Source organism: Solanum stenotomum, chromosome 10, assembly GCF_019186545.1.
Source record: "Solanum stenotomum isolate F172 chromosome 10, ASM1918654v1, whole genome shotgun sequence".
Classification (NCBI taxonomy): domain Eukaryota; kingdom Viridiplantae; phylum Streptophyta; class Magnoliopsida; order Solanales; family Solanaceae; genus Solanum; species Solanum stenotomum.
In genome coordinates, this window is record NC_064291.1 from 54,026,002 (window position 1) to 54,040,329 (window position 14,328).

The 14,328-nt window shown below is 32.2% G+C and overlaps 3 protein-coding genes across 4 annotated transcripts in view; all 3 read left to right on the forward strand.

Annotated features, from left to right (window-relative positions):
• The window catches only part of LOC125843183 (uncharacterized), an 8,220-nt gene extending 7,144 nt beyond the window's left edge, over positions 1 to 1,076 (forward strand). Inside the window, exons 6-7 of the mRNA XM_049522399.1 lie at positions 151 to 300; positions 478 to 1,076. Of these exons, the coding sequence (XP_049378356.1) occupies positions 151 to 300; positions 478 to 897 (570 nt within the window). The 3' untranslated portion in view covers positions 898 to 1,076. The remainder of the gene's footprint in view (positions 1 to 150; positions 301 to 477) is intronic.
• Positions 1 to 14,328, forward strand: part of LOC125878425 (ATP-dependent Clp protease proteolytic subunit-related protein 2, chloroplastic) — a 204,749-nt gene that overhangs the window by 47,020 nt on the left and 143,401 nt on the right. The window lies entirely within an intron of this gene.
• LOC125878404 (LRR receptor kinase BAK1-like) lies at positions 9,501 to 14,201 on the forward strand. The gene is made up of 4 exons (XM_049559652.1): positions 9,501 to 10,133; positions 10,989 to 11,249; positions 11,372 to 12,250; positions 13,410 to 14,201. Exons 1-4 carry the CDS (start codon positions 9,695 to 9,697, stop codon positions 13,886 to 13,888), a joined length of 2,058 nt encoding a protein of 685 aa, XP_049415609.1. The 5' UTR covers positions 9,501 to 9,694; the 3' UTR covers positions 13,889 to 14,201.

Consider the following 14,328-nt stretch of genomic DNA (forward strand, 5'->3'; position numbering starts at 1 on the left):
CCCCCCCCCCCCCGTCAAACTAGTTTGGGGATTGAGGCATAATTGGTTGATATTATTGTCCTTTTGCTATGTTACTAGTTTCTTTCTTACAGAAGTCACTAAAATAGAAATTGTCTGATGGGCTGATTCCTATTGCATTGTAATTTTTGTTTTGCGAAGACAAATGACTATTGTGCAACCTCTCAATCACTCAAAGATCAAGTGTGTGAAAGGTATCCTGGCGCGAGAAGGGCATACTTGAAAAGTGGTGGTGATTTTCCATTTCTATCAAGGCCTGATGAAGTGAATCTTCATCTTCAGGTATAAACTACTTCTTGTTGCTTGTTCATCCAAACATCATTTTCATTTCCTTTTTTCTTCTTTTCTCATTTTAGAATTCAGGTCTACTATTTACAAAGAGTCTTTCAAGGTTGAGTAATTTATAAGATAGAATAATATGTTGCAACTAAGTACTTGGTTGTATTTTCATTTGAACAGCTACACCTGAGACGTGTTGGTGTTGAAGCTCGACCTGACTTGATCCCTGGTGCCCCAAAGGATGGTAGTGGTGGAAGTTCCAACGAGCCAAACAACGGAAGAAAGGATGCTGATGATTCATCAGAAAATGATAAAAGAGACTCAGAAACTCCTCCTCCTGCAGAAAGTGCAGAGCCCCCCTTGGCTCCAGAAGCTACTGGTTCTCACGATTTAGATAACCAACTCCTTAAGATGGCCAAACTCTCCGACGACACAGGTGAATCTGTCTCACCTCCGTTAGAAAATTCATTTTTCCGTGACAAGCAGAACTTACTAGTCTCGAGAGCTCTTCTAAACGTCACATGTGAGTTTTTTATTCTTAATATGCTTCCCCTTTACTTAGGGAACTGTACATTAACTGGAAAAGTAGCTGCTATGTAGACACTTGATGGGATAGAAATTTTGTTCTTCAGTTTCGTTTTGTACATTACGGGTTGGAAACGTGTCATTGCAAATACACTATGAAATTGAAGACTCAAGTTTGTGTTGGAAAACCTTTATATACCATGTAGCAGTTGTAAATCTTTCATAGTCCCAGAATGTTGGATTCGAGAATCTAACGCAAAGTGATGTTTGTTTCAGCGAATATAAGTTTGGGAATCTTCCTCCGTTTTGTCTCTGCGATAAATGTTTGTTTGAGGGATAGAGATTTTTGCGAAAACTGGCAACTTTTCTGGAAGGTTTCTAAACTCAGTGTTTCAGATTTTGCAGACTCAGCATGGGTTCTTAGGGGGATTTCCCCCATAGTTGTTACTTGAATAGGGGCGGAACTAGTGAAGAAGTTGCAGGTTCGTTTGAACCCAGTAGCTCTAGCTTAGAGCATGTATGTGTTTAAAAAATTCGCTATATAAATACAAATAATAGATCTTGAACTAAGTTGATTAGCTAGCGTTTGGTCATAGATTTTGAAATTTTATCTTCAAATTATATTGGTTGTGGTAGAATTTCGAGTTTGAACTCAACAACATAGCGTTTAAATGTGGGTACATGGCGTCCTATGTAGAAATTCATGTCTCTACTTGTTCAACTTTATACAAGTTTAAATGCCTATAAGTGCACATCTAAAGTTAAAGGGAATAAGTACCCGATGAGGTCAAGTTAAAAGACGCGTTTATGTACTATGTCAAAATAGAAAGGCACAACTTTGTTGAGACAGATTTAGTTGTCCTACTTATTGACCTCTAGTATGATTAAAAGGCTCTTTTTATGAAATGAAGTGACTGATTAAATGCCTTTTAAAAAGTTAATCTAAAGATGCCAGCCATGTCTAGTTTAGTGTGAAATGACTATAATTTGTTAATGGAATACCAAAAGTAAAATTCAAATCAGACAGAGATTCAATATTTAGATCTTAAATCTAAATAGTAGAACCTTCGGGGTGGCCCAGTAGTTTGAGCTTGGGACTTCCATGTTGGAGGTCTCAAGTTCGAAACCCCTTGCCAGCCGAAGTAAGGGGTTTGCCTTCTGGGTCGAGCTCGTCCCACCAGGCATGCCTAGTGCGGGTTACCTCTCCTATGTGGTTTGCGAGCTATTGCGTAGGAGCGGGGGTTTTACCCTGTGAGCACCCAAAGGGTAGCGGCTGCGGGTTTTCCTTGTCATAAAAAAAAAAAGTTCTTAAATCTAAATAGTAAGGTGTTTGGCTTAGCTTTCGAAATTTGGATATATGGAAAAATAATTTTAGTTAGAAGTACGTAGGAGCAGCAAATGGCGGGTCAGGTGAGATATGGGTGGGTTAAAAACGTGTTAGAGAAAAATGAATATAAAATATTTGATCAGCTCATATTTAACATAGATAGGAAAGAGGTTAACTAGCCATACTATTCATGGCTTTAGAAATAATTAGGTGAGACACAATTTAAAAGTTAAAATAAGCTTAGACGCTCAGAAAATAAGAACTCGTGAATAATATGAATATTCATATTTGATCCATTTTTTAAAAAGTCGGTTATCCGACTCATTCAATTCCAATTAGAAGTATTATTGGAAATGTATGTTTGAAGAATAACAATTTGTGTGTTTTCTATAGCTAATATACGCAATTTTTATTTGATTAATCAATTTATATATATAGAGAGAGAGAGAGAGTAAATGAGCAACTATACTTACATCATTGCTTATTGCACTAATTCAAGACTAAGTTTCATCAAATCGATTAATATTTAGTCAGAAATCTCAACTTCTAGCACTACATTTACCTAACATGGTGGAAAATTGTCTATAAACCTATTCATCTACAACTAGTTAGTATCAAAATATAGAATTATTAATATTATAAATAGCAGTCTGTTGTATGAATTGTTTCACGTTCACGTAAGATTTGGGAAAGGATCACAATACCTCAAGGGGGTATTCTGTATGCAACATCTCCTGACGTAAGCATTAATGACTGATTTCACTGTTTAATTCATGACGTATAAGTCACACAGAACTTTGCCATTGCTTCAACTAAAAACTCCCTTTCAAAATATATAATTAATATAAATTAAACAAAAAAATATTCGAGATATACCTTTTATTAGATAGAATCATATAGAGGTTCACACTTGATCATTTAAACCGTAAAATCTTTTAACATGATATCATAAAACTATAAAAGCAATTAGAGGATCCAAGTGTTTTTTCAGTTTACCACTCGATATTTGATACTACAGGCTAATTAACATGGAGATGCAACCTCTGAAAGAATCATATTCATCTCACTATAACCTGGTCCACTTTTACTTTCATAACTACTATTGAACTGTCTAATTAACTTGGAGTCAATTTTTCAAAACAAATTCTATGACCTTATTAACTTCTCCTTTACCCCTCTTTTTTTTTTCTTTTTTTTTTTATCTTCACATCTAATCAAGTCGTGAATGGTGGAGGGAAGATTTGTAGAAATATTAATTAATAGTGTCATTACACATCATCTTTTTATATTTATGATGATAATGACTAAAATTGAATTTTAACTTTTAATTATTTTCAAAATAACTTTTTATTAGGAATTGATNATCCAAGTGTTTTTTCAGTTTACCACTCGATATTTGATACTACAGGCTAATTAACATGGAGATGCAACCTCTGAAAGAATCATATTCATCTCACTATAACCTGGTCCACTTTTACTTTCATAACTACTATTGAACTTTCTAATTAACTTGGAGTCAATTTTTCAAAACAAATTCTATGACCTTATTAACTTCTCCTACCCCTCTTCTTTTTATTTTTTATTTTTTATTTTTTTTATCTTCATATCTAATCAAGTCGTGAATGGTGGAGGGAAGATTTGTAGAAACATTAATTAATAGTGTCATTACACATCATCTTTTTATATTTATGATGATTATGACTAAAATTGAATTTTAACTTTTATTCATTTTCAAAATAACTTTTGATTAGGAATTGATGTAAATGTTATTGCTGGAGGTGGTTGTGTAATGGAAACCTTTAATTAATTAATGGACCAATTGATAGTGATATTCTTGAAAAAAATATGTCTATTAATAACCAAGTTGGTAATCTACTTTCAATATCTCCATCATTGAGAACTTTTGTATTCCATTTAAAGTGACAGGTAAATAATAAAAAAGATTAAAAAGTGAAACATGATAATTCATCTGGTAAAAAGTAAAAAAAGGGTAAGGACTTTTTATTTTTACCTTTTTAATTTATTTTTTCTAAATTTAAATTGAGTTTTTTAATCTTGGTATTGTTAGTATCCTTATAACTTTTTTTTGTAGATTCAAATTATATGTAGGAAAGAATTACTTTCTCCTCGCTCCGCAACGAACAGATCTAGATGTAATGCTATATGCTTTGAGGTGGTGAGACGAGGTGTAGCGATTTCATCAAATCTTGAATTCATAATTAAGGTGATTTTTGTTATCTTTTTTTCTTCTTAGAAATTATATTAAGAAACTATGATTAATACATGATTGAAAATTTGTATCTATTAGTTATAAATTCCTGAATAAGATCACTATGTTGTATGTGTTTTTATCACCAGTTAAACAACTTATATACGTGACAACACAAATTTAGAATTAATGTGTATTTACATATAAAATGAGGGACTTATGTTCATAAGTCAAAGTTTTTAACGACTAATTTCTTGATATTGACATGGAATCTCGAGTATTACTTATCTATGGATTATTTTCTTTAATTTTGATAATTTATGCAAAGAACAACAAAAGGAATGGCAATTTTATTAATTTGAATGGCTTCATATGCAAAATGTAAAAAAACAGTGGATCAATGTGACATTTATTTATTTATGCCACCCTGCTTTCTTGTGAATGCCAATTGTGGTCCTTGTTAGCACATTTTTAGCAACAATACAAAAAGTACCACTAAAGTTTCTAAATTACTTTTCTAGTTTTGACAAAATGATGAACAAAAATTTAAAAGCTCATAATTTCTCAAATTTGAATCCGCCTTTGTTAGCTTATTTGATCTGCCCCAGGCCATGCTATTCAATAATATTGAAAAAATGACAGCGTAAGGTAATAACTAGTATGAAAAGCTGGTCGTCTTTGGAAGTCTTCGCCGATAACCAAAGCGTATAAGTTAAAAAAAAAATGAAAATTATTTTTTTATCAAAGATTATTTTTCAAGAAAAAAGAGAATGTTTTGAAGAGTTATAATTTGTGTTTAACTAATTAATTTGGAAAATATTTTAATTATGTTAGGGTAATAATTTGTGATTGGTGAAGATTTTAAAAAAAATAATCATTTTTTCAACTTTTATAAACTACTCAAAAACTCTTTTTTCTAAAAAGTTGGCTAAACATTTTAATTTTCTAAAGTACACACTTTTTTATATAAAAAAAGATACTTTCGACTTTTTTATAATTTTGACCAAACATGCTATAGTCTATACATTTCCGCTTTGAAAAAAGAAGGTTAATCATATGGTATCCAAAGTTAAAAATATGATATGAATTAGATATGTCTGGCAAAGAATCAATCAACTATTAAGACAAAAAAATATTTTAATATATTAAAAACAAATGTAAGAAACCACCAAAACATGCTTATTTGTTGATTGATTTATTTTAACATTTGTATTATCAGCCCATAATTTAAAAAATTAAATACTTATTCAAAGTTGTCTAGAAGCTAGGGGAGCTCAAGGAGTCAACCATACTTGTTGACAAAACTATTAAAGTCAAAATTAGGTATCTAATTTGGACCTTAGCTAAGACTTACAACTCAATTATCCAAAAAAAAAATAAAATAACCAATAATTGATGAATATGGTCTCAATTTCAGGAATTTTTATATATATATTTTTTCTGTTTTTAATTGCATATTTTGGGTTTTTTTTTCCATACCAAACGAATCTATATATTGTATTTTAGATAATGATATTTGATTGGATACATATTTTAACACATAAATTTGATTTGCATTTCATAATTAGTTATATCGTAGAAGGAATTAGGTATTCAATTAATCATTAAAAAGATAATTTTTTCCGATAAAACCTATTTTCTAAATTAATTGTTGAAAAAATATATATTTTTAAAATCACTGAATATAGTAGTCCATAAAAAAATGGATCTTGAACCTAATGAGATGAGGCCATGAAGGATTATCCGAGAATAAACCCATTCAATTTTTGAGTCCGGAGCCTAAAGGGCAAAAAAAATTGTCAAAAATTCCAAAAGGGCACATCACTTTTTATTCTAACCAAAAGGGCAATAAATTTTTTTTTTCTTTTTTTTTAATTAAAAATCGCTGCCACAGCAGCGATTTTTGTATAAAAAATAAAATAAAATTATTTTTTATTAAACGATTTTGTAAATTCTTTTTATTTTTTTTTATTAAAAATCGCTGCGATTTTGTAATTTTTTAAAATTAGAAATCACTGCTTTTTCTTTAAAAAAACTAAAACGGCACATCAAAAAAAAAAAATTAACCAAAAGGGCATCTGACAAAACAAAAATAAAAATCGCCGCATATTTTCTCAAAAAAAAAAAAACTTTTTTTCTTCAAAATCGCTGCTATAGCAGCGAATTTGGTTAAGAATTTAAAAAAAAATGTTTTTTTTTAATTTAATATTCTTTTATTATTATTTATGATATATAATTCAATTTTCCTCATGCTTCAACAATTTTATTGAGTATACTGTTGTCTTGTTTATCATTTTTATATTATTAATAAGTAATAATAGGCATAAAAATAATAGCACTCGGCATGAAAAACGCTGCCCCTGCAGCGATGTGTAAGGAAAAAAAAAATTCTGATTTAAAATCGCTGCCACAAAAAAAAAAAAAAAAAAATTTTACAATGGCAGCGATTTTTAATAATAAAAAAAAAATAACAAAATTGCTGCTACAGCAGCGATTTTTAATAAAAAATATATATATATATTTATTTTTTTTACAAAATCGCTGCTGTGACAATGATTTTTAATAAAAAAAAAAGAAAAAAATTTTTTAGACGGGGCAGCGATTTTGTCATTTTGTCAGAGGAAAATCGCTGCCGAGGCAGCGATTTTGCCCTTTTGGTTAGAAAAAAAAGTGATGTGCCCTTTTGAAATTTTTGATAAATTTTTTTGCCCTTTAGGCTCCGGACTCTTCAATTTTTATCAGACTCATGCTATTGAAATTTTAGCCATTTTTAATCATTAAGAATTCCACTACCTTTGAAATAGTGCCTTTTTATTTTCTTCTCTTTTTTTTTTTGAGAAGGTGTTGGGGGGTCGAAAAATTTAAAATTTGAATGGGATGTACCACAGGTACATTTATTTTATATTTATAAGAAAACATAAATGAGAAAGTGAGGAAAATTAAATCTGAAAAAATGAAAAGGAGCGTAATAATTATTATAGTAGTGGAAAAAGACTGATATTTCAACATCAAATTAAAGCCATTTAGTACTTCCTGGCTATGCTTCACCAATAAATGGCCCCAATCCATTAATATCCTCAATATTATAGATAAAATATTAAATTGTTGTCTGATATTTAAAATAACTTATACTCTTTCGGTCCATCTTAACTTGTTCACTATATTAAAAATAATGATAAAATTAAACATGTTCTAAATAGGGGTATTAAAAGTTCGATCTCTCCGTTTTTCAAGGGTGTCAACCTATTATATATACACACAATTTTTTCATGAAATAGTTTCGACCCTAGAATTATTTCGATGCATAAAGTAATCAACGTTAGTAAAGTTCGAGAAAAGGGTGTGATGTAGACAATTTTTTGCAAACTAGTGTTGATCCTAGGGTCATTCTCGGACTCTTAGTACAGAAAACATTCCGGATTAATAGAGTTCGAGGAAGGGCTGCACCCAAAAGATGTGATTAGAAAGTGTATCCTAATGAAAATATAAGTAACTGCTTACAATATGGTTCGAACCATGACCCATATGTCACACAAAGATAACTTTATCGTTACTTCAGTTTTATAGTGCCCCAAAAGGTATGATGTAGACCGTATATCCTAATAAAAATATTAATAGTTGCTTACATGGTCCAAATCATGACCTATAACTCACACAAATATAATTTTACCGTTACTTCAGTCTTATAAAATCGCACCCCCCAAGAGATATGAGATAGATAATGTACCCTAATAAAAATATAAATAATTACTTATACAGTTCAAATCACAACTTATAACTCACACAAAGATAATTTTACCGTTACTTGCTTGAGGCTTCCCTTCCGTAGTGTGGACCTCTCAACATAGTGAGTGGAGGAGTTAAAAGCTTAACGCCGCGTTTAGCTCAATCTGGAAAAACACATGCATGTGCTTGAATACTTTTATAATTTATATTATATGCTACTCCTTCCGTCCCTAATTACTTGTCCACTTTTGAATTGACACACCTATTTAAAAAATAATAATTGATATAGTATGTTTACCATTTTATCCCTATTAATTATGAAGTTGATGAATTAAAAACTAGTTCTACCATTTTCAAAGTAATTAATTGAGGGTATAATGGGTAAAAAAAAATTGTCCTTTCTTAATTTGTCAAAATGAATAAGTAATTAAACACAACTAAAAAATAAAATATGGACAGATAAATAGGTACAGAGGGAGTATTTGTATATTTAAAATAAAATTCATTTGGATGAGACCATGATATGTTAGGACATTTTTATTCTGTAGACAATAACAGCTTTCATTTCCACATGAATAAATTAAATACTCTTATTATATGGTGTAAATATTGCAAATGGAATTCAGAATCATTTGTTTTGTACGGCCAAAAACGGATAACTTGTTCACATTTTATTAGTTAATACAAGTTTGAATTTGGAGAAAGTGAAAGGCACTAAGATGGATCTGAAAATGGGAAAGAGACAAAATTAAAGTTTGAGGAATATATAGTATTATTCAGATTGAACAAACTTGTAATTGTTTATAGTGTAAATATTTTTTAAATACTGAATGTATTTGGTATGAAGAAAATATTCTTTCTTGCGTTTAGTGGATCAAAATGTGATTTTAAAAATTATATATTTTTTAAATTAGGAAAATAATTTTATCAAAAGAAACTGTTTCCTAAATAAATATTCTTGGCATACTATATTTTTATTAACTTATCAAATACTAGAATATATATATAGTTCAAAAAAATATCGAGAGACATTTTACTTCTTACCAATAATAACACACTCATTATTATTATTTTACCCGTCGTCATAAAGGAAGGTGTTTACTATCCGAATAACCTCTTTTTTCACGCTTTTTATTAATGCATATGACTTAAACTTCAAATTTATTTGCACACCTTTTGAAAATCATAATAATATAAGCTAGAATTTCAAAATTCATAAAATTTTAAATTCTAAAATTTAATAAGATTAGTGGATTCTTAATAATTAGTTACACACATTAAATAAATAAGTTTGCGTCAAAGTTATTAGATTCTACAAATATAAGTTTACGGTCAAAGCTATTAAATTCGATCGAATCGGTAATAGAATACTAGCTCTTGGCATATTTAAAAATGTGCATGTATGTGTCAGACACTATGCTCAAAAGTCTTCCTTTCTGTATTTTCTAACTAACTCTCTTTTCTCCTTTGACAATTCACACCAATAGACTCCCCATTTTTCTTTCTCTCTACTGTGAAGCACCATTGAAATCTAATGTAAAAGCTCACTAGTACTTCATAAAAAACTCAACTTTTTCACTCAAATCTGAAAGTTCACAAAGTTCAGAGAAATGGGGGTTCATTATTTTCTCTTAACTTTCATTTTTGCTCTGTTTGTTCTTGAATTTTCTTGCATAGAACCTGTTTGTGGAAATGCTGAGGTGAGAGCTTTAATGGAGATTAAATCAGCTTTGGACCCAGAAAGCAAGAAACTTTCTTCATGGACAAGTGATGGTGATCCATGTAGTGGTTCTTTTCTTGGTGTGATTTGTAATGAACATCATAAAGTAACAAATATTACTCTGACAGATAAAGGACTTACTGGAAAGTTGTCACCAGCAATTGCTGAGCTGAAGTGTCTGTCTGGTCTGTTCTTGCATTATAATTCTTTAACAGGGGAAATACCAAAGGAACTTGGGAATTTGACTGAGTTGAATGATCTTTATCTCAATGAGAACAATCTTTCTGGGATTATACCACCAGAACTTGGAAACATGGCAAGTTTACAAGGTTTGTAGCCTTTGTAAACATCTTTCTGTTTAATTTTGTGGGAGATTGTTTCTCTTTTTTTCTTAGCTCCCACCTTTTTGCTGCTTTGGTGACTCAATCTTAAATTATCTGTCGCGATTTCTTAGAAATAGTTGTATTAAATGATTTGTCATTTTAGAAGTTTTAAGATAAAATAATTATCCTTTTCTCATTCTACTTTTAATAGTAATTGTTCTTGAAGATCCTGTTTTGGTGACTAAAACCGACAACCTTAAAGTTGGAGGTAGAGAGTGCTTACAACTTGAGCAACCCCTGCTATCAGGGAAATTGCTTGCTGTTTCATTCTACTGTTTTTTGTGTGTGCTAGTGAATAATGAGTCTACATGAATTTAGGTAACAGAGTAGACAAGTTGCAAAATTTCTTAGAGATCTATGCAGATTTTTTGGTTCTGTAAAGGTAGGACTTTGTGGGGATTGATGGTTTACTCGTTTTTTTGAGTTCCTTCATCCATAAATTAACAGTGCAAGTTTGAGAGAAAATAAAGTGTTACTAGTATATATATGAATTGTTGAATTTCCTAACATAAGGAAAGCTTTAAGTACAACAGTAGAAGTGGCTCAAAATTGCTTTAAGTAGCAGATTCGAATTCCAAGTATCCCGTGTTAGAATTTCTACTTCCGCCACTGTTGCACCCACACCCCCTTTTCTGGTCTTTATTCTTTCTTGTTAATTATATTTTTGGTCTGAACAGCATACTGAAATTTCTTTTCCAAATAAGGTGATGAAAGAAATGCAAGAACTTCTTCTTTTTCCCTTTCTACAATGATATATTGATATGTGCTCTGAGATGATTTGTGCATTTTGTGGTTCCACAGTGCTGGACTTGAGTTGTAACCAGTTGACAGGGAGCATACCAACAGAGATTTGGTTCTTGAAGAAGTTGAGTGTTCTTGAATTGCAACGTAACAGGCTGACAGGTAAAATTACAGAGAACGTAGGAGTCCTCGGGATGTTGAAAAAGCTATATTTGGGATTCAATCAGCTATCTGGCCCGATTCCATTAAACTTAGCTGCTGCTCCCCAGTTGGAGGTTCTAGAAGTACAAAATAACACCCTCTCTGGAGTTGTTCCTCCAGGTTAGTTTCCCTTTTTGAGTTCTTAACTTTTTATAAATCTTTTTTTCCTAGCTTGAAGTTATATCTTTTGATTTCTGATTTTAAACCTCTTTTTTCTCCTTTTTATCTGGACTGATTTGTAGCTCTAAGGAGATTAAATGAAAAATTCAATCATGAAAGCAATCCTGGTTTATGTGGTACTGGATTTACTTCATTGAGAGTTTGCACTGCCTGGGATCATGTCAATGTGAATCAAGTTGGTTCTGATGTACCTGATTCCAATAATAACGGCATCCCTATAGATGTCCCAGGAGCTGCTCATATTAGTCCGTTGCCTTGTAATCAAACTCATTGTTCAAGATCATCAAAATTTCCTCAAGCAATTATCGTTGCTTCTGTGATTACAGTCACCGTTACTTTGGTAGTAGCTGTAGTTTTCGGTATATTTAGGCGAAGAAGGCTAAAACAAAGAGTAGGGAACACAAGTGATGCATCTGATGATAGGCTTAGCACTGATCAGGCAAAGGAAATATACAAGAGAAGCCCTTCTCCACTACTTACTGTTGAGTACTCAAATCGTTGGGACCCTATGACCCCTGAAAAGAGTTGCAATAGCATGTTCAATGAGTTCTTAAATGGATTCAAGTTCAATTTGGAAGAGGTTGAGTCTGCAACTCAGCATTTTACAGAGACAAATCTATTGGGACGGAGTAATTTCTCTGCCGTCTATAAAGGAATTTTAAAAGATGGATCTACGGTAGCTGTAAAAAGCATCAGCGTGACAAGCTGTAAGTCGGAGGAGACGGAGTTCATGGAAGGATTGAGCTTATTAACCTCCCTGAAGCATGAAAACCTTGTCAAGCTAAGAGGTTTCTGTTGTTCAAAGGGAAGAGGCGAGTGCTTTTTAATCTATGATTTGGCCTCTAAAGGGAACCTTTCTCAGTATCTTGATGTTGAAGTAAACAGCAACCATGTTCTTGACTGGTCCAAAAGAGTTTCGATCATCAAGGGGATTGCAAAAGGTTGGTCTTCTTTGCTTTTGTTCATCATTACATCTTCAACATTCTCTACAAATTTCTCAGAATATTTTAAAGTTCGGAAATATTATGGCTGTATAATATTTTCCCCATAATGTGGAGTCTTCTAGGAGTTCCATTGCATAGGCAGTCTATTACCACTAAAGTGCTTCTCACAGGAGTCAGGAACAGGATGTGACTGTAGATTCATTTGCATGGTAATTAGTGGCAGAATCAGGACTTTCATTAAGGGGTTCAAAGTATGAAAAAGTAAACACACGAAGAAGCTGAAGGGGTTCAACATCTACTATATATACATAAAAATAATTAAAACCATGTATAAACAACGTAATTTTCTGCCGACCACCTCGGCCTACCTAGCTCCACCCCTGTGGTAAATATATTATCAAATTACTCCTCATCCCAAAATAAGTGTCGCTTTAGTTCATTTCACGCCCATTAAGAAAAGTAATAAATGCAAGGCATAGTTTACTAAGTCACCCCTAGTTATTAGATGAAGAGGAGTAGTTCTTTAATATAAAGGTATAGTTGGAACCAAGGAGTACTATTTTTTGTCTTGACTTCTAAATAGGCAATTATTTTGGGATAAACTTTTATGCTAAAGCGACACTTATTTGGGACGGAGGGAGTAATATGAATACAGAGAGAGACTGGAATTATTGTCATTCAAACTTAGTTGTGGGGCAGTAATTGTTGTGTCTTCAAAGAAGACCAGAAAAAGGTTGCAAATTATTGCTGTAATTGAAAATTCAAGTTCCCTTGCCATCAAGGAAAGCAATAGGACATGTCTCAAGAACCTCATTAATCTGTGCATTTAATAGTTCTCCTATGTTCACTATTTCGAAACCAGTGCCTTTGATTTGATTAAAGATGAAATAGCACAGGTGCACCATCACTGCATTAACTTCAGTTGTTCATATTAGAACAACAGGCAACAGATATTTGGGCTAAGTTTTAGTATAGCTAAGGTCTCTAATTAATAAAATCTTTAATACACTATGATGGCGAATGATTTCAACTTACCAACTATATTGTTTTTGTGAGAATCAGGGAAAACTTACACATGTTTTTTGCGTTCTATCTTAATATGATTCCTTCATATTTCCTTTTGACTGATACCAATCGTTATGCATCTTTCTAACAGGACTAGGATATCTGCACAGCACCGAACCAGACAAACCTTCCATGGTTCATCGCAACATATCCGTGGAAAAAGTCCTCCTTGATCAACAGTTCACTCCACTAATACTAGACTGTGGCCTACTAAAGCTACTTGCTGATGATGTTGTTTATTCAGCACTTAAGGTCAGTGCTGCACTTGGATATATGGCTCCTGAATACATTACAACTGGACGATTCACAGAAAAGAGCGATGTATATGCATTTGGAGTAATTATCCTTCAAGTACTCTCTGGTAAAGGACTTCTGGACTGCTCAATGAGACTGGCAGCTGAATCTTGTAACTTTGAGAACTTCATTGACCCTAATCTCAAAGGAACATTCCCCATAAGTGAAGCAACTATGCTAACTAAACTTGCAGTAAGTTGCACCCTTGAGGATCCAGATAGCAGGCCAAGTATGGTTTTAGTAAATGAAGAATTGAACAGGTCTAGTTGTGGTTGAAAAAGGAAACAATGAAGTCCTTTTTGTTCGCGTTGAAATTTGTTGATGATTATTAACCATAGGGAACAAGTGCCATAGCGATAGAGCTGCAGTTTTCTGTCTATTGTATTATGCAACATCACTTGCTTCTGTATATAATGAGGCAGATTGAACAAATTCTTTGAATGGTTTGAAGGTGAAACTGGAACGCCCCGCCCCCTGGCGTCCTTGATTGTTGTAGCTCAGAAGAGATAAAGAGGAAGCTAATGAACTTGTACCATTATTTGATCTTTCAACTGTATTTTAATGTCTCTTTCAGGGCCAATATTCTGATAAATGCATTATTCTTTGTATCGAGTGATCCAAATTCAATACAGTACCTATGGGTACATAAAAAATATATTGAATCGATTCTCTTTTTTTTTATTTCCCACCAGGTATTGGGTACCGACATTGAAGCC

Excerpts from the sequence above, each read along its gene's own strand:
- LOC125878404 (XM_049559652.1), top strand. The coding sequence starts at position 9,695 with ATGGGGGTTCATTATTTTCTCTTAACTTTCATTTTTGCTCTGTTTGTT. Across the intron at positions 11,250-11,371 it reads CTCTGGAGTTGTTCCTCCAG|CTCTAAGGAGATTAAATGAA; the intron begins GTTAGTTTCCCT and ends ACTGATTTGTAG. Across the intron at positions 12,251-13,409 it reads CATCAAGGGGATTGCAAAAG|GACTAGGATATCTGCACAGC; the intron begins GTTGGTCTTCTT and ends TCTTTCTAACAG.